General features: G+C 45.2%; 1 protein-coding gene across 12 annotated transcripts in view; it reads left to right on the forward strand.

Moving 5' to 3' along the window:
* Positions 1-26,661, forward strand: part of MAPK8IP3 (mitogen-activated protein kinase 8 interacting protein 3) — a 69,427-nt gene that overhangs the window by 29,721 nt on the left and 13,045 nt on the right. For 4 of the 12 annotated variants that reach the window (XM_035130803.2, XM_060282700.1, XM_060282696.1 and 1 more), the window contains 14 exons: positions 83-94; positions 9,227-9,284; positions 10,153-10,305; positions 10,983-11,064; positions 13,394-13,545; positions 14,572-14,628; positions 16,628-16,798; positions 17,813-17,939; positions 18,557-18,652; positions 20,138-20,299; positions 21,418-21,583; positions 22,953-23,138; positions 24,295-24,481; positions 25,809-25,931. In XM_035130803.2, the coding sequence (XP_034986694.2) occupies positions 83-94; positions 9,227-9,284; positions 10,153-10,305; positions 10,983-11,064; positions 13,394-13,545; positions 14,572-14,628; positions 16,628-16,798; positions 17,813-17,939; positions 18,557-18,652; positions 20,138-20,299; positions 21,418-21,583; positions 22,953-23,138; positions 24,295-24,481; positions 25,809-25,931 (1,732 nt within the window). Of the gene's footprint in view, positions 1-82; positions 95-2,375; positions 2,394-9,226; positions 9,285-10,152; positions 10,306-10,982; positions 11,065-13,393; positions 13,546-14,571; positions 14,629-16,627; positions 16,799-17,812; positions 17,940-18,556; positions 18,653-20,137; positions 20,300-21,417; positions 21,584-22,952; positions 23,139-24,294; positions 24,482-25,808; positions 25,932-26,661 lie in introns of all 12 variants that reach the window. The other 8 variants (XM_060282697.1, XM_035130812.2, XM_035130807.2 and 5 more) reach the window with 6 other exon arrangements.

Raw genomic sequence — 26,661 nt, forward strand, 5'->3', positions numbered from 1 at the left:
GACTCTTTTTCTTTCCTTCCCCCCAATTCCTTCCCCCCTACCCCATCCTGTATCTCTGTGCTTCGCTGGACATGGCCCATAGGGGAGTTTTCAGGTGTGTATCTCTCCTCTGTTCGGATTCTCTGTTTCCTCCAATTTTTCTTTCTTCCTGCTCCTTCCCCCTTTCTTGAATTTTGAATTGAATGATGTGGGTACACACGTGTGATACTCCCCTGCTGTTGTCCAATCACGGTTGGCTTTGCGGACTTTGTCCCGCCTTTCCCTTGTTTGATTGGCTTGCGCGACTTAAGGTTCCGAACCCAATTGAACATTCTCTGCTTTTTGCTCACATGTCTGCTACATTGCGGTAAGCTTTATTTCTAACCCCTACCCACCCACCCCGGCTTTCTGCAGCCTCACTCCACGATCTGCTTTTTTTTACCTCCCTCTTTGAATCCTGGGGTAGAAGGTGGGGAACCATCTGTTACTTTATGTTTCCTGTAAGGTGGAATTTTTCCTTCCTTTTAGGGCAGGCAATGAACCCAAGTGTGGGGTCCTCATTCTGAGAGTGAGCTAAAGATAGGAGGTTTATCCGTCTTGCTGATTCCTTTATTAGTCCTTTCCCTCCCTCAGGATGGCTGCTGGGGTAAGAGAAGGTTTGGGACTTAGTGTTTGCAGGATGGGGGCTGAGCTCTCAAGTTCTGCAGCTTGTAAGTTTGGAAAAGGCTGAGATGGTCAGTCAAGAGTTCTAGCTGAAGGAGAAGTGTTAGAGGTCCAAGGGCATCTTTTCTAGATCAACTTGCTTAAATCAGTAGTGCAGTTAGTTAATTTAAGACTCTAGACCAGGGGTGGAGAACCTGATGTTGTTGAACCACCACCTCCCATCACATGGAAGGCCTATAGCTCAGTGGTAGAACATCTGCTTTGCATGCAGACTGTTTCTGGGTTAATCACTGGCATCTCCAGGTAGGGCTGGACAGTCCTGTCTGAAAACCTGGAGAGCTACTTCCAGTCAGTATAGATCAGGCACCCCCAAACTTCGGCCCTCCAGATGTTTTGGACTACAATTCCCATCTTCCCCGACCACTGGCCCTGTTAGCTAGGGATCATGGGAGTTGTAGGCCAAAACATCTGGAGGGCCGCAGTTTGGGAGTGCCTGGTATAGATGATACTGAGCTAAGTGAAATGCTTCAGTGGATAGTGGGAATTTCTGGAAACTTTCTCTGGTTAGCTATCTTTGCTTTCGTATTGTTTCGGAGAGTGTGAATTTGATAAATTTGACTTTGAACGTGAACTCAATTGCATTTCTTTCCATACCTATTGGCCACACATGATTGCCTGTCAATTTGTGAGCATGTTGGGTGTGCACATTTAGTATCATTTCTGAAGTTGGAGCATCCACACTTCCCTCCATGGAGTGGGACCTCCTCTATCCAGGGCTCTCCCAGTAATGGTGTACATGTTCATTGTAGTTGTGTTTTGAAAGGTTCGCGGAAGGGCCATGGCTCTGTGGTAGAGCATCTGCTCTGCAGGCAGAGGCTCCTGAGTTCTAGCTCCAGTATCTCTGCAAAGGGTTGAGAATATCCTCACCTAAAATCCTGAAGAGCCACTGCCAATCAGTGTAGACAGTATTGAGCGAGGCGGACCAATGGTCTGACTCAGTATAAGGCTACTTCTTATTACTGAATTGTATGACTTCTAAACACAATCCTTTGTGAAAAACGTGTCCAGTTTTGATCGAAGGAGAAAGAAAGAGAAGGGGTGTGTGTGTCTGCATTGGGTAGGATGCAAAAGTTCCCTTCCTTTGGTAATAGCAGTCTATCTCTGCTGAAGAACTCTTTATGCTGGACCCGGCCCAGTGTAAATAGGAAATAGATTCACTTCCTTTAAACATTTATTATTTGCTGTCAACCCAAGATTGCTGCCTTTTTTTCAGCCATCCGTCCAGTTGAAAATCAGATCTCGGGGTCTCCCAACAGCCCCTTTGCCCCAATTTTATTGTCCTCTCCTTCTGTTTTTCCCCTTAACCTGACCCATCCATGCTGTTGCTTTGGTTCCCTTCCGTAGAGGATGAGAGGCCCAAAGGACCTTTGCCTATCCACGGAGGATAATAAGGATGGAACCAGGAGTTGCTAACTTGATCTGTTCATTTCAAAATCTGAGACTTTCTTCCCTGCTTAGCTGGATCAGAGGCAGAGAGTGGTTCTTGTTGCAGCATAACTAATTTCCTTGCACGTACGTGCTAAGAGAACACCACCGTTTTGCTGTTTACAGATTTGTATTTAATGGCTGCTTTTTTCTCTCCCTTTCTTCCCCTATTTTTCTCTTCTTTGTCCCTATCTCTTTCTATACCCCTGACCCCACCCCTCTTTTCTCATATGGAATGACTTTCATAGTGCGGGATGATTTCTTTGGTAAGGCCAAGGCCTTTTTTAAACATATGGGTGTTCTCCTCCTCCTTTCTGTTCATTCAGCATCTCTTCATCCTTTTATTTTCTTCTTCTCTTTCTTTTCTTCTGTGATTTCTCGGGACTCTCTTTTGTTTCGTTCCCGTGATGGTGATGGTGTTGCTTTGTTGAGAATAAGTAGGTGGTTCTTCCATCACCCATTGTTTGGGAGAGATTCTTTTCTGTTTGGGGATGTAGGTGGTCATTCACTTTGATGTTTCAAACAGCTTGCAGGATGCAGGTCAAGAAATATGGCTGTGAAATATAATTCATTTCCTGGTTGGTGTTTTTATGGGAACTGTAAACAAACACACAAAACACATGTAGCACTCTTGACGGAAATATTCTACACAATTGACTCCACCACACTTCCCTTAGGTTGCTAAGGGAGCCAGGGCTTCTTATAACATTCCAGACACACAATTCAATGTGCTACTTTTCATGTTTTGAAAACCCATAGCTTAGAAATCACTTTGTATTGAGAAGAAAAGACAAGACCTGGCCTTTTTTTTTTTACCTGAACCATTAGCTTTCTAGAGGCAAGGAGCACTCAGTTGCAGCCGCGTCGCAAGCCCCCCTGGTACCGGGGGCGGCACCCCACCCCTTGACACGCAGTGCCCCTCCGTAGTGACGTGCTGCATAGTGACATAGGGACGCAGCACGTCACTATGGAAGGACACTGCGCGCATGCGCGCTATGGAGCGGGTTTGGCTGCAGCGGTGCAGGAGCTCTGCCACTGTCAAACTGTGAGCAAGCTGCAGCACAGAGCAAGTTTAAGAGCCTGTAAAACTCGCTCTGCGCCGTGGCTTGCTCGCAGTTTGACGGTGGCGGAGCCAGTGCCAAACCCGCTCCGTAGCGCTACCTGGAGCTTCGCCTGGAGCTCCGCCGCCGTCAAACTGCGAGCAAGCCACGGCGCAGGGCGAGTTTTACAGGGCCGCCCTGTAAAACTCGCTCTTCGCCGCAGTTTGCTTGGCTCGCGCTTTTATTCTTTCTGCTCAGGCGAGGGGGGCGGGCGCATGCGGCGGCCGTCAGTGGAGGTGGTGAGGAGGCGCCGTGCTGCCCCCCAAAGAGTGGAGCCCAGGGCGCCCCGCCCCCCCTGCCCCTCTATTGCGACGCCCCTGCTCAGTTGTGGCTTCTTCCCAACTGTATTTTAAAGCAGTAACAAGGGGGATGCTGGTAGGTGCCATCATCATCATTATTCTTACTATTATTATCATTATTAATCAAATTTATAGATTGCTTCATGGCCCAAGTTGGTAAGTGTGGGAGATAAGTATATGGCCCATTGGCCAGATTCAGTCCTGCAGTAAGGAATTGGCTACACCACCTGAACTGCCATTGTACATCCAGGACTGCCTTCACTCTCCAGCCACTGCTCTTTACTTAGCTCCAGTTCCTGAACTGCAGTGTTCTGGCAAAGTACAGTGGTACCTCTCAAGATGAAATTAATTCATTCCGCGAGTCATTTCACATTGTGAAAATTTCGTCTTGCAAAGCGTGGTTTCCCATAGGAATGCATTGAAATTTAATCAATACGTTCCTATGGGCAAAAAAAAAGCCGCTGCCCTCCGGGGTTCCTGCAGGTCCATCCCCGTGGCATGCTCGCTTCCCCTCCCCCCAGCTCGCCTCGGGAGCCGGAGCTCTTTCCCGCTGACTCACCCGCCGAGCCAGGAGCAGCCACAGCAGCCACATTGCCAAGCGCCACAGCCGCTTTAAGGCTCTTCCGCTCCATGGCCGTTTTAAGGCGCCCGAGAGAGGAAGAGAAGCCTCCCCGCCTCCCTCACAGCCCCGGCACTCACCAGCATTATTACCGGCGCTGCCGCTGAGGCCCGAGCCGGCTGAGCCGAAACTCCGCTCTGAGGGAAAGGGGTGAAGCGGGCGCGCAGCAGTGGGGAAGCGCAGACGGGGCCTGCTGCCGGCCAGCCTTCCCTTCCCGTCGTGAGGCTACTTTGTCTTGCGAAGCACAGCCATAGACAACTTCGTTCTGCGAGTCTTCGAAAAAAATCGCAAAACGCTTTCGTCTTGTGATTTTTTCGTTGCGCGAGGCGTTCGTCTTGTGAGGTACCACTGTAGATCCTGAAATCTGCCTATGTTTACATGCTTGATGTAGTCTGAGCTAAAAGAAATAAAGATTTTGTGCCAAGGAAAAGAAACGTATAAAACTAAAAGTGATGCAGGCCAAGCAAAACTGCATATATTCACTCAGTTTGCATAACTTAACTGCTCATAGCCTTGGGCCTGAGCAAATGTCTTTGCAAAGTATTGACACCTGCTCTTAACTGTCAAATATCTGAGCTTCCGCTCTTCCATGCTTGTGATAACCACTTGGCATTCTTCATACAGTTTCAAGACTATTTTTGCAGTCTTAAGGGCTACAAATTTGCTAAAGCGGTGAGATTTGCAGTATTCTCTGCTCTGTTATAGATTGATGCACACTTGTGATTTTCACATTCCCGATTCATACTTCTGACTTCAACGTATATCCTGTAGGCTCAGGATGATTTCCATTAGTTCTGAAAGAACAACAGACCTTGCCTCTCTGCAATATGTTTGGATTTTTGAGTCCAAGTATCTCCATTTATCCAAGGAAAGAAAATACCCTGCAACCACATTGCCCAGGCACCTAAAGACTGGTGCTAGTGCCTTGAAATATACACCCCCACCAACCTGCAGACCTTGGTAAATCAGTGTGTAAAAAAGATGCTATTTAAATTTCCCCTTCTCACAGCAGCTGGGATATAAAAGGTCATTCCACACTTTCTTTTTTAAAGTGTACTCCTATTTCAAATGTACACCAAGAAACATTATATGGGAATGAAACACATGCATGTGTCATGCAGGTACATAAACTGAGTACCTGGGTTTGGCTCTGCCTCCATGTGGAGTCTACATGAAATGGACTGAGTGTCAGTGAAATGTGCAGAGTGGCCTATAGTTTGCCTTCAGACTGGGATTCTTAAACTCCATTGTTGCATTTAAGTTTGCATTTTTGTTCTCTGCCCCAATAGACAGTATGAAGATCCCATGCTGCCTGAAACATCAGAAGTGATCTATTTCTTCCTGTCTTATTGATGGTTGTAGTGTTGTTGTTTTTCCTTTCTCTATATCTACCTAACTTTATTCTTTAAAAAAAACACCTGCTGCTTCTTTGCCATTCTTGCTGGGGAACTTTCCTCTGCCATCATCAACCCGTCCCATCTCATTGTTGGGAAGAAGGTCTGTGTACTTGCCTGAGTGTGTTGTGCTGTGTTCTCACTTTCTGTACACTGCCATGGCTCTCTTTTTTTAAGCGTTTCATTTGTACTGAGTGTGTGTTTGTCACTTACCAACAAAAGCAAGCAGAACAAACAGCGTAAAAGCATGTTTCTCTACACAGTGTGAAGTGGATGAGTGCGTGAATGTTGAAAGCATCCGTGGGTTCATGAGAACAGTTGAAATGAGATTAGGTGACTAAACATATTTCCCCTTCCATTCTGTAATGGAAGGAAATTCTAGTCCCCCTATACTGCACTCTCAACATTTGGGACGGAGGCTCTCCTTAACTTTGGCTGCAAACACACCCTAAATTTAAAGCACCAGAGAATCCTGTGAAGTGTTATTAAGGTTTGCTGGGGACTACAGTTCCCAGGGTTCTTTGGGGAAAGCCATGTGCTTTAAATGTATGGGGTGTATGCCAGCTTCGTAAGGTCACCCAGTGAGTTTTGCAGTGGAATAGGGATCCGTACTCTAGACCTGGCTCTTTTTTTCTTCTTGTTCTGCATTGGCAACTTTCATGCACAAAATCAGGAACAGCCAAAGAAGGGTTCAAACCAGGCAGAAGAAAACTGTGGCCTACCAGATGCTGCTGAACTGCCATCTAAATTGTAAATCTAATATATTATCTATCATCCATCTATCTATCTATCTATCTATCTATCTATCTATCTATCTATCTATCTATCTATATCATCTCCCACCTTTTCCCCTGATGGAACTCAAGGTAGCTTAGAGATTAAAAAAAAGTGCTAAAAGTTCAGGGTTGTTTAAAAAAGAAAAGAAAAAAAGAGCTTGTGAAGCACTCCAAAAGCATCTCTCAAAACTGAAGGAATGAGCAGTAAAATGGCAAGTGCAATTCAACGTAAACAAGTATAAAGTGATGAATGTCTCCCCCCACCCCAAATATCCTTACATTTGTAACTCCCATTAATCTCTGTCAGCATAGCCGATGGTCAGCCATGATGGAAGTTGTAGTCCAGCAACATTTGGAAGGCCACAGGTTCTCCACCCCTGCCCTACTAAGTGTGTTTAGGATAATGTCATGTGTGGGGAAAACCCAAAGTTTGTGTAAGATGTATCTAAACTTTCACAAATAGTAGCATTTGCCAGATGAACAGAGCTGGAATAGTGATCTGATTTCTCTAGAATTACCTTCACCAACTACCTTATTGCACTCCAGATGATTTGGATAACAGCCGTCATCAGCCCCAGCCTGATGGGAGTTGTAGTCCAAAGCATCCGGAGGGCAACAAGTTGGGGGAAGCTGCTGTAGAGCGTGCAGGTTTAGCAAGTATATTGAGTATGTGGCCAATAGTAAGATTTCATGCTTCCTCCCGTCCTTCATCTTCCCAGCAACAACTCCATAAAACTAAAAATATGGGAGGAGAGAATGCCAGCCTAGTCGCAAATATGGAGCTTGCTGCAGTAGTTATGGAGACTAAGGTCTCTTCACACATCTGTCCTTGCAAAACTGGGAAGTGTAGTTCTGTGAGGGGAGCCAGTGATCTATAAGAGAATTCTTAGCCCCCTTGACAAGCTACAGTTCCCAGCATTCTTTGGAAGGGGCAACATGATAGTTAAATGGAGTGCTAATGTAGCCACAAAGTGGGAAAGACTCAATTGGGATTTATTTTTGGTAATAGCAGTAGAACATTTCAGAGCTGACCTCACTAGCGAGCCCCTCTACTCCTCCCTCACCCTGCCAAACTTCTTCAGGGATAGTTTCCTTGTGATGTCTAGCTGGGATTGGATCCTTCCACAGTGGGGCAACCCACTAATCAGCATAGATGTTCAGGGGAAGTCAGACAGTTAAGCTTCACTGTGTGACATTAGGTACTTCCAGTGAAACACATGGCCCAACAGCAAAGTCTTTAAAGTTTCCCTTTGTCGTTGGCAAACTAGTGACTAAGAGGACTGAAATACCTGACAGATGATCAAATTAGATAAGAGCTGGCTCTTAGATAAACAGAAGAAAGTGGATGAGGAGATGTTTTTCTCGCTTTCTCATCATACTAGAACTTGGGGCCATTCAATGAAGTTGAATATTGGAAGATTCAGGACAAACTCCCACAAGAGGTATTGATGGTTACCAACTTGGTGTGAAAGAGGATTAGACAAATTAATGGAGGATAAGGCTATTTATGTTACTAGCCATGATGGCTATGCTTCTGTCTCTCCTGTTGGAGGCACTATGCCTCTGAATACCAGTGGTTGGGAATTGCTGGTGGGAAGAGTGTTGTTGTGCTCAGGTGCTGCTTTTGGGCTTCCCAGAGGCAACTGGTTGGCTGGCCACCATGAGAACAGGATGCTGGACTAGGTGGGCCAACGGGGCTTTTCTTAACTTGCGTCAAGTGGCTTCTACCCACGAATCAAAGTTGGGTTCTACTTTCCTAGCATGTTCCCCCACAGGGATTGCACATGCAAAGCAGCACCCAGCATGATTGAACCCTGCCCATCAGCTGACAACACCCAGTGATAACAGCTGATTGGCAGGTGGGTGTGGTTTTGGGAAAATGGCTTCACAGGTCAGATTCAACTCCCTGGCAGGCTAAGATTGGTGCATGAGCTGGACTTTTCTCTACCCCTGCACTAATCAATACCCTAAATTAGCTGTGCATAATCTTGAACTTTGCTAATAACACATTGTGCTCATAATCCAGATTGAAAACAAGCAGGGTTGTGCCAAACAGAGGAGTTGAGTGACTCGCTCGTTGGCTGGGCCTGTTCAAAAAGCTTTTAACACATTATAGTGGGGTGGGGCCAGCTTTTAAGTCTAAGGCGGGCACCCCCAAACTTCAGCCCTCCAGATGTTTTGGACTACAGTTCCCATCATCCCTGACCACTGGTCCTATTAGCTAGGGATCATGGGAGTTGTAGGCCAAAACATCTGGAGGGCTGCTGTTTGGGGATGCCTGGTCTAAGGGCTTATGCACAATGACCTTTCCTCCACTCTTTCCAGGCACAGTCCACAATTTCAAGCTCTGTGTCTAAGCAACCCCCCCCCTTTTTTGCTCTGGAACTTACTTCTTGAAAACCTGCTCTTTCAAGCTCAATCAGAGCAAATGTCAATCCACAGAAAACATGAATTGGTGTTTGTTCCAGTACAGCCTTAAAGAGCTGTTTTTTGCGGGGAAAGCTTAGGGCAAAACAAACAAACAAAAACCACTTGGCCATAGAGTGTTAATGTAAAGATCTCTGCCTGGGAAGTGTGGGGCAAAAGGTAAGTGTGGATAAGCCCTAAGTATAGCCATTTTAGTGCAGTTGTTTCTTCTGTCCCATCTCCTAAAGGAAGTCTCTGTACTTGAATGAATGAATGCATCCGTCTGCATTTTCAGAAATGTTTGCTTCTGTTCCGTGACCTCAACAGGGCGAGTGGCGCTTTGCACTGTGCAGCAAAACATATACGTTGCAGGCTCTCGAACTACGAGGCTGCTTCTCCTAAGTAAGAATTGGCCAGCAAAGCATAAGGCTTAAATCTTTCCAAAGGGTGCAGATCAAAAATGTGTGTTGCCTCGTGTTTTATTTTTTCTTTTCCACCCCTCCAGGGATGGGCAAAGAAGTGGGGAACCTGTTGATGGAGAACACGCAGCTACTGGAAACAAAGTAAGACACCAGCTCATGCTCTAGAAATACTTTGCTTCTTTGCTTAGGTGTATGGCATGGACATGATTTTCAGAGGACATTTGTGTGTTGCCACTTTGCTTGTTAACATTTCATTGACCACCAACTTCATTGGCTTTAAAAGAGGATTAGACAAATTCATGTATAAGGGTATCAGTGGCTACTAGCCTTGATGGCTGTGTTCCACTGTTAGTAGTTGCATGTTTCTGATAATTGCAGGAAGAACTTCCAAGCAATGGTTCTTAAGAGGGCCAAGAATTGTTTCTGAGAGGGATCACTGCTAGGGGGTGTGGTGAGAAATTAAATAGGGGATCTCACAAAGGTAGACATCCATACTTGGTTTCTGCCAGCAGAATGAGTGCTTCCCACAGAAAAGTCTCAATACAACCTACCATACTGTAAAATCCATACAAATGTAGTTCAAAACAACAAATTCATAACAAATATAACATTTGAAACCAGCAATAAGGCACTAAAAGCACCTGCAATAATCATGAAGAAACAAACCGCCCTTTTCCCCACACAACACAAGGATGATTGACAAGGGAACTAAATATGGTTATGCAAGAACCACAACAACAAGTCCTAAGAAGGTAAAAAATTCTTCAACTGGGGCAGGGTGAAATTCCCTGGGAAACCAGAGCCTACTACCCAAAAGCCCATTCTCTCTCTCACTGCTGTCCTCTAGACTAGGGTTGTAAGAAGGCATCAATTTCAATTCTTCCCTATATTCATCACAGGCTGCACAGGTTCTTCTGTGCTGCAGTTAATCTTCCGCCAAAACGATGCTATCCACCTCACTGTCTGCTGTGGCACATATGTTATTCTTTTCCTTTCCCCTATCTTAAAGAAATGCTTTGAACATAGTGAAGAACGATTTAATTGCAAAGGTAGACCAGCTCACCGGGGAGCAAGAGGTGTTGAAAGGTGAGCTTGAAGCAGCAAAGCAAGCGAAAGCCAAGATGGAAGCTAGAATCAAGGAACTCGAAGAAGAACTGAAAAGGTGAGTGTTCTGCTGCTGCTTGAGCAGGAGTTTGGAATTAAGTATTACTGACTTCTTTTTTTACATATACAGTCATACCTCGACTTATGAAGGCTTCGACATCCGAAGGTTTCGACTTCCAAAGTCGACAACCTGCGGAAGTCTTTTCGGCGCGCACGCAGTCGGCGCATGCACAGAAGAGCGAAATCGCACTTTGCGCATGCACCGAAGCAGCGCTTCGACAACCGAAAACCTCGACTTACGAAGACGGCCGTGGAACGGATTGTCTTCCTAAGTCAAGGTACCACTGCACATAAAGCCAGATAGCCAGATGTTCCCCTCGCCTCATACACTTTCTGTAGCAAATGTAGCAAAATGGCCTAGCTAGGGTTGCCATACATCCGGATTTTCCCGGACATTACAGGAATTTCAGTGGTGGAAGTGCTGTCCGGGGGGAGGGGGGGGTTCTGAAAAGCGGCAGTATGTTTTGGATTTTCAGCAAAATAACTGAAAAATTGCTTGGGTCATTTCTCAAAAACAACTTTGGCGTTTTCAACAATTTGTTTGTGTCTAGATTTTCACTTCTTGAAATAAGGCAGCCCTAGTGAGCAACTGAGACCCAGGACAGTGTACCCCTGCCAAGAGGGGCTGCTGTTTAGCTTCTTCCCTTCTTTGATGTTCTTTGCTCTGTTTTCTAGAGTGAAATCCGAAGTGATCGTTGCCCGTCGAGAGCCCAAAGAAGAGGTGGAGGATGTAAGCAGCTATCTCTGTACAGAATTGGTATATTACATTATTAAAATGCCTTAGGGAAGGAGGGTTTTTTGCGGGAACGGGGGTGGCTGGGTTTCTTCCTCAGTTACTTGAACACTGACACCAAAGTGCATATTTTATCATCCTCAGGTGTGTGGGCCAGCCCAAAGGGGCTGTTCTCTTTGGGTTGTCACCACATCCATGACTACCGCAGCCTGGGTGTAATCATATCAAAATGGAAGTACTGGATGCCACTGCAGTCCTATCCCCACTTACCTGGGAGCAAGCCCCATTGAGATCAGTGGGACTTGCTTCTGAGTGGACATGGTTAGGATTGCACCATTAGGGTCAGGTTATCCTTACATATGTGGGTTTCCCCCCCCACAAATAGTCTCTGGTATGGAGAAGGTAGGGGACTTCAAGTCTTTGGCTCCCTCATTGTGGTCCCAAACCAAATCTCCCTTGTACGTGCTAACATGAGGAGGAACATAGGAAGCTGTCTTATCTGCAGTTAGGTGACTGGCCCTCCTAGATCAGGGCTTAGCCACACTTCCTTTTTGCACCATTCTGGTCAGGTCTGCATTTAAAAGCTCTATTTCCAAGTGTGGTGTGGTGGTGGTGGTGTTTTTTTGCCCTGGAGCTTTCCCTCATGAAAACCTGCTCTTTACTGCTCAATCAGAGCAAATGTCAATTCGTGTTTTCCCCAAATTGCTGTTTGCTCTGATTGAGCTTAAAAGAGAAGGTTTGCTCCCAGGAAAGTTGCGGGACAACAGCAATCACATTTCTCACTACTGCTGAGCACCGTGTTTCTTCCTACCCAGAAGATTCCATCAGAATGAGGTTGGAAAACATTGCTTTCTGCTCCTGTGCAATCGCTCTGATGACATCATCCCCAAAGCTAGTTTAGAGTGAGGGCAGAAACAGGAAGTAGTGTGTCCTGTCCTCGCTCCCATCTTCTGGGTTACATGGAGCTGCACAGAAAAATTACACAAACCATTTGCGGTGAGAGTGAATGCCATGCTGATATGTGGGACAAACATTTCCCCTTGACACACACAACCTCTGCATACACATTCCTTGTTGCTGAAATGCCTCCCTAAACTTTGCAGCGTATGACAAAGTTGGGTGTGTATTTTAGCTCTTGTAGCTAGTTTTCTAGCTACCCAGCAATGCTTCCTGCAACCTCCTGATCAGCAGCCCATTAGCCTTTAGCACTTACTGTTGGGACGGATGAAAGGGGCTGCATTTCGAACCTGTCCCTTCTCTCTATGCTGTCAGTGGTCACTGGGATCTCCCCCAGAGAATCATCCAGATAATGAGTTTGACCAGGTAAGCTCAGCCATGCTGGGTAAGAAGGTCCAAGCCTTCTTCCGCAATAGAATCAGCAGCTCTTCCCTCAGTCTCCCACCACATGTGTTTTTGGGACTTCTTTGTAGAGAAAGGCAGGCTGATTTTAATCCTGTGAACTACCAATGTGTGTTTTAGTGCTGACTTGCTAATGCGGTTGATATGCCCATGCAGGGACCCTTAGTTCTGATGTAGAATTCCCTGTTCATTCTGATCTTGAGGGTGAAGACAGACGTAGCACTTTTGAGAGTGGCAGAGATTACTTGAATTCGCTTTTGACTTCCTGATCTACACATGCATCATTCTTCTTTTCTGGGAGAGGGAAACTAGAGTTTACACATTTCTGGCATATTGGGGAAAAGAAACTCTTGGTAGTTGCCTGTTGTCTAGTCTGTGAAGTCATTACCTCCCCAGGTCCCCAGAACCATTTTGAAATGGTTTCTTAAAAAATTATGAGTTTATTTTTTGGTAATGTGAAGGGTGAACAAAAAAAGCTTACAAATGCATATTAAATAGAAAGATGGGCAATCTTTATGAATCATGACAGGGAGAGGGATAAGACTGAATTCACGCTATAGGTGCATTACTGCTTTGGCCACTGTTAAGACTGTTACTTCTGCCTTCTCCCTTAAATAATTCTCTACTTTTGCATTGTATTGCACTGTTTACAAATTAGGCTTCCTCCTGTTGTAAGAAGTTTGGCTATGCATGGGCTTAATATGAGTTGACTAACCCATATTAACACTTCACTCCTAATGGCAGGCTAGTTAGACTCGGATGCTAACTAGCATTACCTTGGAGGCTTGCAGAACATGAGTTAGCTTTTCGTTCATCACTTCTCCAGATGTCACGTTTTCATTGCTTATATGACGTTGTAGTTAGATTCTCTTGGCTAAAATTATCGGGGGTGGGGGTGGGGTTTACACCTGGAAGAAGCTAACAATTGCTGCTTTAGTCTCCTGGCTTCATGCTTTACTAACCTTAATCCCCTTCCATTTCCCATTGGTTGAAGCCGTCCTCCTCCCCCCTGCAGGACAACATTCCCATAGCTCAGCGCCGGCGGTTCACCCGCGTGGAGATGGCCCGGGTCTTGATGGAGCGCAACCAATACAAGGAGAGGTTGATGGAGCTGCAGGAGGCTGTCAGGTGGACCGAGATGATCAGGTATGCGGGGGGGGGGAGTGGGGAGTGCTTTATTATTGCAGCATCATGAAAGTGTTGAGAGGAACCTAGCAGGTGGGCTAGAGGTGCTCTGTGGTTCTGGAGTACCTGTGGTCGTTTTGCACCCTGATCATCTCAGCATCAGACAAAAAACCCAGTGGGTTTCTAACTCTCATTGGCTAGGTCTAAATGTATTCCAGCACCTCAAGAATCTTAGTGTTCATTTAAAAGAAGAAGAAATGCAAGAACCCAATTATAGCCTTTACATGTGGCTTCATCTCATGTAATTGGGTTAGGGATTGCAGCCTTAAACTGTGACTATTATTATTTGTTCGTATACTTGGTTTTAACGTGGGGTTTGTTTGTTTTTTGCATTGTAAGTAACTTGAGACACTTTTGTGGGAAAAGCAACAAATAAATATACAGGTAAATACCGGTAAAATAAAATAGTTGCTTGCTTTTGTAGTGTGCAAGAGGTATGTATGATGTGGTTTATGTTGGATTGCATTATAATTAGGTGAGGGTTGTTGCATTAAAGCAGGCACCCCCAAACTCGGCCCTACAGATGTTTTGGGACTACAACTCCCATCATCCCTAGCTAGCAGGACCAGTGGTCAGGGATGATGGGAATTGTAGTCCCAAAACATCTGGAGGGCTGAGTTTGGGGATGCCTACCTTAAAGTATATTCTACGCATAATAAGGTTTTTATCATGGGTTTGTTCTGTCATGCCTAATGATGATATATATAATAATCTGTATTGTGCTTGATCTATTTATTTATATGGATGCTTTTTTTGGCTTTTTTTTAAATACAAATTTATAAAAAATTCTATTTACTGTAATGGTTTCAAGGCTTTCCATTTCTTTTTGCTTCTGGACCTTCATTGCATATGTCATTTGTAGTTGAATCCTGAAACCAACAGGCATACTAGTCTTCAGATCCCCAAATTAACCTTTTTTGGCCATTTTTATTGTCAGCTTATCTGTTGTCCAGCCATTTAATAATTATCTATTGTATTTGTTCACAGAGCCTCTCGGGAGCACCCTTCTGTCCAGGAGAAAAAGAAATCTACTATTTGGCAATTGTAAGTAGTGTGTTTGCTTGTGAACTATGAAATGCAGAAGGACATCTGCAGTAGAGACATTTCCGTACAGTAAAGTAAAAGCACAATAATTCTACCAGTTCATTTTTTACTGACAAACTTGCATATTTGCATGTGAGAAGGGAGGTAACATCACTGGTGCGATAGATAGCCTGTGCTGCCTCTTGACATTCTTTATGTTTAAACCTGGCACATTCCATCAGATGAGGGTGTGTGAAGACAACTTCAACACACTCAGCACTCTTGGGTATCTACGAGCTCTGGAGTTTCCAAAAAGCACATTACCTAACCACCCTTCTCTGTCCTCTCTAGCTGCAAGCTCCCGTTTTAAATTTCCCATTGTGCCACAGAGCACCGTTGTGGTGAGTGCTGCAGAGCATTGTGGGAAGTTTAAAAAGATGGCTTCCAAGGTGCTAACTGATAATGCCAGGTAAAGTAGGGGCCCCCAAGTTGGTACTTTGCCAAGACCCCTCTCAATCAAAGGGAATAAATAAAACATTAAAAGATGAGCAGTTGTGGCAGTGTGCTGCTTCACATCCTCCAACAACCCTGGGATTAGATGGATGGCGTCTTCAAGTTCAGAAGATGCGGCTTTCAGATAGGCATGAACTCTGGTCTGCTGTATATTGCTGAACTATAATTCCTGACCATTGTCCACACTGATTGGGACTGATGGGTATTGTAATCCAACAACATCTGGAGTGCCACAGTTTCCCCACCTGATCAGTTTCAGAAACATGCATACAAACAGCAGATGAAGTGCCAAATTTATTCTTGCACAAGATGCTCCCGCTTGGACTACTGCAATGTGCTCTACGTGGGGCTACCTTTGAAGGTGACCCGGAAACTACAACTAATCCAGAATGCGGCAGCTAGACTGGTGACTCGGAGCAGCCGCCGAGACCACATAACACTGGGCTTGAAAGACCTACATTGGCTCCCAGTACGTTTCCGAGCACAATTCAAAGTGTTGGTGCTGACCTTTAAAGCCCTAAATGGCCTCAGTCCAGTATACCTGAAGGAGCATCTCCACCCCCATCGTTTTGCCCAGACACTGAGGTCCAGTACCAAGGGCCTTCTGGCGGTTCTCTCATTGCGAGAAGCCAAGTTGCAGGGAACCAGGCAGAGGGCCTTCTCAGTGGTGGCACCCGCCCTGTGGAACGCCCTCCCATCAGATGTCAAAGAGAAAAACAGCTACCAGATTTTTAAAAGACATCTGAAGGCAGCCCTGTTTAGGGAGGCTTTTAATGTTTAATAGATTATTTTATTTCATTTTTCTGTTGGGAGCCGCCCAGAGTGGCTGGGGAGGCCCAGCCAGATGGGCGGGGTATAAATAATAAATAATTATAATTATAATTATAATTATTAATTATTATTATTATCCCACATTAAAACGCAAACATGGTTTGCCTCAGCCCATGTCAGGGAGTTCTCTCTAATGTTTAGTTGGAGAAACTTTCCAGTAACTTCCATATAGGATTATTTCTGTTCCTAATTTTTCCAATTTTAAATTCAGTTCTCATTTTTGCTGCAATTTGCACTTTAGAAAAATCCTCATGAATACTCATCAGCATTTTAGTGCGCATTTCTCCTAATAAATATATATTTTTGGATAAAGTTTTGATTAATATGCACATTTTGCAAGCAATTTTTCCTAAGACTAAGCATTTTGTATGTTATCTTCACCAATAGATAACATTATCTATTTTTATGCATACTTTGCCCTAGTATAGGCATTTTTTACACATTGTTTGGTTGGAGAACAGCACTGCAAAATTTCAAGAAGTGTGAATTTCAAAGGGTTGCTGTGTTTTGATTTGTGTATTGGGTCTGAGAAGCATGAATTAGGTAGTTTCTCATTAAAATGCAAACAAATATTCCCCCCCCCCAAAAAAATTCACACTCCTGTACCTCTTCTTCTTTGGGATTAACAAAACAAAACTCATGATTTAATACCCTTGGCTTCCGTCTTTCTCCCCAGCTTCAGCCGCCTGTTCAGCTCCTCCTCCAGTCCTCCACCTGCCAAAAGGAGTTACCCATCAGTGAACATCCATTACAAATCTCCCACGGCAGCTGGGTTCAGCCAGCGCCGCAGCCACACTATGTGCCAGATCTCTGCTGGGAATCGCACCCTTGAGTTCTTCCCGGATGAGTGAGTTCATCGACCACTTTGGCTAAAGTTCCTGCTGTGGCTTGTCCTAGTTGCTTGGCGGAAACCCAGAAAGTATACCTTCAAAGCATGTGCTGACCAAACTTTGACAAGGCTGGACATGGTCTGTGGCTGCTTGGAATCCAGCGTCCTGCAAATCTCCTTTTCATTACTTTATAATAATAAAAATAATTCAGGGAAATCTTAAGAATTAACAAGATAGTGAAGCACATCAAAGTAAAGAGGGGAACACATTTTGTGTGTTAATATTGATTCGAATATTTGCCCTGAAAAGCGCAACATGCTTGCCAAAGAAGAGAGGAAGAGATGCATAAATTGGACATATCAATATATTTCCTGCAATGTTATTTTTACTCAGAGCAAACCCATGAAAACATGAGTTAGTCATGTTCATTTGTTTCAATGGATCTTTGAGTAAAACTAAATAGCACATCACAACCCTAATAGTAAAAAGGGCCTATCTTTGATTCCCACAGAACCAAGGTTTTGACGAATGCTTTTTGGATCGATGCATCATGCCTCGGTGGATTTTTAGCACCCGGTGTTGCTCAGGAATTCTAAGGACCACCCCCAATCAGTTTAGTCTGGGAATCAGTAATTAAAATCAGTGCAGTTCAGAAAGGTTCGTTCCACCATCTTGGTTCAAAATGGTGTCCAAGTGTATCCAAACCTAGAAAAAAGAAACCCAGCGTCTTGATTTCAGGATCTATTGTGCAAAAATTGGCCATGCTATTTGAAGAGGTGTCCAAATGCCTGGAGAACAGATGATTTTTTTAATACTTTCTAAAATATATAGTAGGAGATCTCCTTGGTTGACTGCCATAGCTTTCCCCCCTGCTTTGTGTGTACTATTGACTGAGCTTCAACCACTCTCTCTCTTTTTCCTCTCACTCTGTGAATATCTATCTTTCTGCTGCCACGGCAATGCTTCCTTGACCCTCTGCCTCTCATTTCTAACCATAGATTAAGAAGTAACACTGTTGCGTCTCTCCTCAGTGACTGTACGTCATCCGCACGTCGCGAGCAGAAGCGCGAACAGTACCGCCAAGTCCGGGAGCACGTGCGGAATGATGACGGTCGCTTGCAGGCCTGTGGGTGGAGCCTGCCCGCCAAATACAAGCAGGTAGGCCTCGTTCACCGAGAGGCAGGGGAGGTGAAGTTCGGTTTATTGAATTTCCCACAACAACTACAAAAGTCCTAATGTGATTTACAGCAAGAATAAAATGCAGTAATTAAAATACATATGCTGTAACAATTGTCTGGGCAACCCAGGACCTCCAGGCACACTGCCCAGGCTTGCACCCCAGGGAGGTGACTTCAGTGCTGCTAACTCAGTGGTTTGACTTCACCTCCAGAGGCATACTCCATTGTCTCTTGAGGCCAGATGGATGCCAACAATTAACCTGTGGGCACTATCAAAATTGTCAATTAGCATATGAACTAGATAACTTTATTGTTGCCATGTAGCCTATACATCAGCCTTGTTTAGACATAATTGGGGACATATAAGAGTATGCAGTGTAGACCCAAAATTTAATCCTGCTTATCTATATTGTGTGTGTGTGTGTGTGTGTGTGTGTGTGTGTGTGTTATTTCTCCTGGTTGGCCACTGAAAGGAGCAGTTTGTTGGGCAAGATGGCCCTTTGATGTGCTCTTCTGATGCCCTTACGCAGTTTGGCAGCTGGAAATCACATTCTGGTTGAGAGTTGAATCATGTCCTGTCCTTTCTGTCCCCCATAGCTGAGTCCCAATGGTGGCCAAGAGGACAACCGGATGAAAAATGTCCCTGTGCCTGTGTACTGCCGCCCACTAGTGGAAAAGGACCCAACCATGAAGGTAAGTGTCATATACGTGCAAAAGCTTCCCATTTATTTTAGCAGATGTTTCTGTCATTGCTGAATGTTGCGTCACAAGTTCACGCATACCTTCATGCGAAGAATCTACTTGCCAAACAGAAGTGACGAAGATGTCCCAACAGTTGACGATCCCCTCCTACCAAGCTTTTCAAGGCAAGGCAAGCTAATTCTCGGGGCTCTCTTGCCCTACAAGTGTGCTGTGTGAACACATGATGCACACTTCATCTGGGAGGATGTGTCTGATTCCACCTGTGAAGGCAGCGCTTGTTTCCTGGCAACGAGTCTGTGTGCTGCCCCTTTGCCTCCAGCTCTACTGCCATCTCCTTCTCTGCCCTCTAGCTGGCCAAAGTCCTCCCACCTCCCTGATGATGCTCTACATTCCGCCAGGGGCAGAGGAGAGCCATCGGATCTGCTACTCACTCTCTGGCATCTAGAGTTCCAAGGGGAGGAGCTCTCCCCTCCATTCCTGGGTGCCAGCCTTCCAGCACCCACCCTTTATCTGCTCCTTCTCTGTTTTCTTCCTCGTCCTGATCTGTCTGGGATTGCCAAGCCATGCCACATCCTGATTGAGCCAAGGAGCCTGTGATGGGAGCTTTCTACACAGATAATAGTTGCCCTGGTTTTGATTGGTATATTTGTGTTACCTTTTAATGGGCATCTAGTATGTTTCCCATGCTGGTTCACATTCCCAAGACTCATCAACCTTTGTTGTGGAGGCCCAGTGGCACAGAGGTCTTTAGAGCTGTACCCTCACTTGCAGCATTTCCTTAGGATGGTTCATTGGGTGTGTGCTGATTTTTTTAAAAAAAAAATTTATTACAATTTTCCAATCAAACCAAATTATATATTCCAAATTATAGAAATTATCCCATATCAAACAATCCCAATGTTATGCCTAATTATAAATTATTATTATTTTTAGCTGACTTCCCATGCTTCGAGATCGGAGGGAGTCCTAATCATCTCATAGTTCTACTGCATTTCAAAATATTACAATAATTCCATTAATACATTCTGATGTTAATCCTTCATTATTTTCAACAGCCTCTGCATTCATTCTGCAAGTGAGTCCAAATAAAATGTTTCTGTGTGGATTTTATGTCTTTACTCTTCTTCTTTATAATCCAAATCTGTAGTCCAAGATTCTCCTCTGTAAATTCACATCCTCTCTTCACAAACTGGTGTTTCTGCCAAATCAGCTAATTTTTTGGGGGGGGGGGTAAACCTATAACATTTTACTTTTTGATACTTGTACTTCCAGTTTACTTGATTTTATCTGGACTGTGTGTTGATAAGGCAGCTACCTGCAGTGGGTTTGTGCTGAGTTCTGATTTATTGCAGATCATATTTGCGAACGAAAGCACCGCAAAGATGATCAAGGCATGCCAAGTGGCTCACGTCTTTCTACCCCACCCCATACAAAAAATATCTGCTCTTCTTCAAACTCCTTTCTTTGCCTTTTTAGTTGTGGTGTGCAGCTGGTGTCAATTTGACAGGTTGGAAGCCTGTGGAACCAGATACTGGAAATGGACAGAAACCAGATCCAGGATGTGACCCTCTCACTTGCGACCGAGAAGCAGAAGGAGAGAGCACCAAGAGTAACCACACATCGCCAGAAAAGAAAAAGGTTGGGGAAGAGAGCTGTCCATTTCTCCCACTTTCCTGCTTATATATTTAAGTGTGACTTCCTGAGCTATTTTTCATAAGCTGGATACACAACAAAGCAACAATCACATAATGCACTATAACATCCATTTGGCATTCACCATGCTTTTTTAATGAAGCATTTGTGGTTCTACAGGAGATATAAATACTGGATTTAGTGGCTGGTATCTGGGCTGCACTTAGATGAGAGAGGGGGCTGCAGTAGATTTTTAACAAGATGCAAAAAGCAGCCATGGGGCAGGGGAGCTATTCTGATCAGGAGCACAGTGGGGGCAAAGGGTTAAATCCCAGCAATACCTTTCCATAGCGGGGATCCCTCAGCAGTTATTTAGGTGTTTTGAATCCATAGAATTGCTAATAACATGAATAGCAGAGCCCTAAGAATAACACAGAGGGAGGCGGTTGTAAATTATCTCACCCAGAGACACTGGCAATCTTAAACTTCTGTGAGACCCTGTATATAGAAGCCCTATAGGTATGGGGAATCTCAGGAACTGGGGCTTAGTGTGGCCCTCCAAGCTTCTTTCTCACACCAGCTACCCCTGCTACTCATGCTGCTTTGCATTCCTCGAGTGTTTTTGCCTTTGAGCACCAATACTGCCTTTTGCTTACCTGGATGGAGAAACAGGTGTTTAGAAATGGCTCTACTGTACAAAGCAAACACTTACTGCCAGTGCTCCTCCCAGTTTTACCCCTGGCCCTCTGACGGTTGCACAGAAAAGGAACGCAGCCCTTGAGCTGAGAAAAGTTTCCCCACTCATACCCTAGAAATTCATTGTGAATGTGCTTTTGCACTCAGCGCCTCCCTGCCTCCCGCATTCCATGCCGGAGTGAGAGCCAGGTACCGAGACTAACTGTGAGTGAAGCCCATTCCCCCTGTCCCTAGGGTGAACTTGCAAGGATAATTACCCTCAATCATCCTTGTTTTTCCTTCGCCAACGATCTCCTGCTGTCATGGGAGCTGCCTCCATTAAGGCAGACTGGAACCAGAAGCCTTCCCACCCACCCCATTCTCTTTAATTCCTTCTCTCTCTCTCTCTCTCTCTCTCTCTCTCTCTCTGCATTTTTGTGGTTCTGCAGGCCAGAGAGTTGCACGAGATGGATGCCACATCCAGCAGAGTGTGGATCCTCACGAGCACCTTGTCTACAAGCAAAGTTGTGATCATAGATGCCAACCAGCCAGGGACAGTGGTAGATCATTTCACCGTCTGCAATGCTCATGTTCTTTGCATCTCCAGCATTCCAGGTAAGTGAAGAATTACTGACTCATAGCAGAGTTCAAGTGCTGTTTCCAAAGCTGACAAGCCTGCAGGGAAGGAGACAGCAACCTAGAATATGAAAGGGATCCTGCCAGTTCCACCCATAAGGCAGGTATTTTAAAAACCATAAGTCGTGCACACTTGAAATGTGGTACTGTAGTGAATCAGGGCCTGTGTATTGGCCCTGGGGCTGGGCTCTCTCAGCCCTGCTCTCACTCACTCGTCCACACACAGAGAGATGTAAAGAAACATATAACCTCTCTTGTAGGGGCAGAGGAGAAATTATGTTTGTTTAAGGGTTTTAATGTGAACCTATCTAATTCACACTTTCTGAAACAGTATGCGGATCAAAACATAGCCTATCCTGAAGAAAAGAAACAGAAACATAGCTTTCCTTTCAAATATAAGCTGCTCTGAATTTTGTTATGGAGTTCTCTCCTGAAAAAATGTGTTTAAAAAATTGTATATTAAAGGAAAGGGTGCATAAAAATTAATGAAGATAACATACAAAGCACATGTTTTGCAAAGAGTATGACTATCAGTCAAAAGTGCAAGCAGAATGTATATTAGGAGAAAATTGCACTGAAATGTTGCTTAATTTTATGAGTACATTAAAGAAATGCACCTTAAAAAAAATACTGCAGAAATGTGAACTTAAGCTTGGAAAAGTTAGAATGAAAGAAAACAAAACTGACGAATTTGGCCTACTCCTCCCATGCGCAAATGCGGACATGCACACGCCTACACAGAGCCTCTTCTCCCCCACAAAAAGCCAAACCTCCTTAAAACAACAACCATAATAGAAAACAAATGCTAGCAATACTTGCGGCTGTCAGGGTAAAGGCCAAGCTAGACATGACATTAGGTGTGTGTTTGCATTTAACATGTACGTTTTTAAAAATACAAATAGTTGCTGTGGAACAGGGCTGATAATAGGATTCATTTTATGAAACAATGTGTTTCTTAACAGTTTCGCAGAAATGTATTGTAGTGGGGCAAAATCCCACCCCACATCCCTTATAAATGTCAATGTATAAATAGCAGTCTATGATTTTAGTATTGCTTTGGAATATACTACATTCATTCATTTAATTTCATTGCCTGATTGTTTCACATTAAAACACAATGAAGCAATGTAACAATAAATAAATAAAATTCAAGTCCAATGCAGATAGCAGCCTGAGATTAAAAATCTTCACTAAATGGGAAAGGAAGATATTTAGTAGGTAGAAGTATAATTTTAGCAGGAGGAAGGAGCATTATTGGAACTTGGGCACAACTTGGCCTGGCATAAGGCTGTTGGGCACAGACATTGTATACACTGACCCAGGAGGCTTTCTTTTCCCTTCTTTGCAGCGGCCTGTGACACTGACTATCCTCCTGGAGAAATCTTTCTGGAAGGGGACATCAATCCCGAAGAGTCCTCTGAAACCGATGGTGTCTTGGCAGGCATCACCCTGGTGGGCTGTGCGACCCGGTGCAATGTGCCCAGCAGCAACTGCTCCTCCCGCGGAGACACTCCAGTGTTGGATAAAGGACAGAGTATGTCTCAGGTCACCATATGAGTATGTCAGTGAAGGGTCGCTTCAGCCTTTCTTCTTTAAATGCACCCATTTTACAGGTTTCAACGAAGAGGCTTCAAATTCAGCTATATGGGGCAAACACAGAGCAGTCAAATGACCGAACACATGATGAAATCATGATGATCATGATGTCCACAAATGTCCTTCCCAGTGTAAATAATGGGAAGGACGGAGGAAGGGGAAAAGTTGGGGGAAAGGAGAATAGAATGATGGGAAAGACAAAAGAAGGGGAGGAGCTGACAGATGTGTGTGTGTGTGTATAAAGCTTGAGTTTGACTGAAATCTTAAAACATGTTGCCACCATTACTATTAAAAGATTGACTTCTGAGTAAACATCGCTGCTTTGAATAAGATTTCTTGTGAATGCTGCTAAAAAGGCAGGTTATTCAAATTCAGCTGCGAAATGACAATAAATCATCTTTTCCTTCTGGAAAACCCCCTATGTAGAAATTATCATAGTTTTATTCAGAAATACGCTCCTTCACAGCATGTTGGCCACATCCACACCACATTGAAAGCATTCTTATACCACTTTAACCGTCATGGCTTTCCCCAAATAATCCTGGGGCCTGTAGTTTGTTAAGGATGCTGAGAGTTGTTCCCGCACAGAGCTACAATTCCCTGCACCCGTAACAAACTACAGCTCCCAGGATTCCATAGGGGGGGGGAAGCCATGACTTTTAAAGCTGTTTATGATGAGGCAGCAGAGGTCCTTATATTTGTGGTGGAAGGAAAGGGACGATGGAGTAAAGAAGGTATGACATCTGTTCCAGCCAAGCCAAATCCAAGTAGGGAGAAGGTGCTAGCAGGCTTCATAGTGAGGGGTGAAGCCTCAGGATACACCTACCCAATGCCCCAACGAGGGACTACTGGGTTGTATTCAGCAGGGAAATTAAAGTGTGATGTGACACCCTGTCCTTAATAAAAACAACTGTGGTTGCAACTATACGTGGGAAGGAAGAGAAGGGCATGGATATAGGGTCTTTTGGGGGGTTTCCCATGGAAGCCCAACAAGCAGTCAGCTGATACTGCAGCTGGCTGTTCATCTGATGAACATAACCTGCTTTCTCTGTATCCCATCTCTTGCCTTTTCCCTTCTGCTTTCCTGCCTTCAGGTGAGGTGCCTGCCGTGAGCAACGGCAAGATCAACCAGTCCCAGTCCACCGAGGAGGCGACAGAAGCTACAGAGGTGCCAGAGAATGGGGTACACGAAATGGAGCCAGCCCAAGTCCGCCCAGGCCCCCTTACGGAACATGTGTTTACAGACCCAACCCCAGTTCAAGTGCCTGTGAGGCAAAACAGGTAGGGGGAATGCTTCTTCGAGCCCGCTCTTCCTTGTCTTGAATGAGGCGGCCTATTAATTCAGGACAGACAAAAGAAAGTATTTAATTAAAGAATTCACTGCTCCCAGTAAATAGCAATGGCCACCAACCTGGGCGGCTTTAAAAGGGAATTAGACGTATTCATGTGGGGTAAGGCTATTAGTCACAAAGGCTATGTTCTACCTCTAGTGTCTGAGGCAGGATGCCTCTTAAGACCAGTTGCTGGGAGTTGCACAAGGGGGAAATGCTGTTGTATCCAGGTGCTGCTTGCAGGCTTCCCATAAGCCCATTATGAGAATAGGATCCTGGACGAGGTGGGCCTTGGGCCTGTCCCAACAAGGCTCTTCTTGCATTCCTATCAGTTCTATTGACAGTCCAAGAGAGGGGCCTGGAGAAATCACTTCAGTGCTGCTAATGCAGCAAAAACAACGCGGGAGGCAGTAGTTACGAGATATTAGTCTCTGCAGCCACAGCAGCAGCTATGGTTCTCCAGCGGTCTGACTTTACCTGCCGAGTCTCCCGTATTCCCCGGGAAACCCCTGTTTTTCCAGCCGTTTCCCGCTGGCAGCCCGGATTTAAAAAAACCCCCGTAAATCCCCTGGATTCTTACCGGCCCAGGGATGCTCCTTCTGCGCATGTTTGGAGTCTCTAGACATGTGTAGAAGCGATTTCTGGCGCCGCAGCCATTTTGGAAATGGGCAGAGCATGCGTAGAAGCAACTTCCGGTGCTGCTCTGCCCAGTTCCAAAATAGCCGCAGCGCGACTTCCGGCGCTGCGGCCATTTTGGAACTGGGCAGAGCATGCGTAGAAGCAACTTCCGGTGCTGCTCTGCCCAGTTCCAAAATGGCGGCAGTGAGACTTCCGGTGCCGATCCCGGATTTTTCAATCTGGGAGTTGGCACCTATGCTCCAGAGATGCTCTCACTCCATTGTCTCTCGTGACAGGTGGATCATAGAATCATAGAGTTGGAAGAGACCACAAGGGCCATCCAGTCCAACCCCCTGCCAAGCAGGAAACACCATCAAAGCATTCTTGACATATGGCTGTCAAGCCTTTGCTTAAAGACCTCCAAAGAAGGAGACTCCACCACACTTCTTGGCTGCCAACATTTTAAAAACCATTTTCCACATAGCCTCCGAGGCAAACCAACAAACCGAATGAAAATGACACAAAATGGAGTGCAAACATTTAAGGCAGAACCATGTTAAGAATCGGTTAACAAACTTGCCTCTAGCAAAGCAAAAGTAGTATTTTTCAGTTTATTGCCTAGCCCCAACCTGTTGTGTGTTCCCCCCCCCCCTTCACAGTGAGAACGGGCAGCCAAAGATGGAGTCAAGCACAGCAGCCCAGGAGCAAGAGGCAAATGGAAATGCAGCTGGCACTACCACAAGCGCTGCCCCTACCATGTGGCTGGGAGCACAGAATGGCTGGTATGTCTGACAACCCATTGATAACATAGGTCTCCAGTCTCCAAGCAAGGAGCATTGAAAGCAGCATAGTGCAAGGCAGAATGATGGAATAATTGGGTTCAGAGCAAAATCAAACTCCCCCCAGATGAAAGCACTTCTTAGCGCAGAGTGGGAGGACCTGTGTCAGTCTAGATGTTGATATATTCCAACTCCCATCAGAGCTAGCCAGTGTGGGGCGGGGGGGGGGGTTGATGGGAGTCTCAGTCCAACATCTGGAAGAAATTAGGTGTCCCCCCCAACCCCATATTAGAACTTGCAGGGGAATCTGCCAGTAATGTGACTTACTGTCAGGGTCCAGTATGGGGCAGAGAGGCCATTCTGCAAACAAATCGGATGTTTGGGTCCTGGGGTACAAAGCTGGCTGTCAGTCCAGGGCCCCCAGATATAAGTAGTTTAGTCCCAGGCAAGTGGAGGTTGACTTCCAATAGCAACAACCAGATCGGGTGGGCTGGGAGGCTAATTCAAGGCAGGCAGGGAGGTCTGATGGAGGAAGTGTGACATTGCACAGTCCAAGCAGTGAAGCACACCGCCCAGAACTGAGAGACAAGCTTTGAAGCAGAGGTTTCACAGGGCCTGGTAGAAGAAGATTGGTCAGCTGATTGGTCAGCTCAGTCAGGCTCCATTCCCGGCATCTCTAGGTAGGACTGGGGAAATCCCGTCTGAAATTGTGGATAGCTGCTGCCAGTCAGTG

This window comes from Zootoca vivipara, chromosome 14 (genome assembly GCF_963506605.1).
Source record: "Zootoca vivipara chromosome 14, rZooViv1.1, whole genome shotgun sequence".
In the NCBI taxonomy this organism is placed as follows: Eukaryota; Metazoa; Chordata; class Lepidosauria; order Squamata; family Lacertidae; genus Zootoca; species Zootoca vivipara.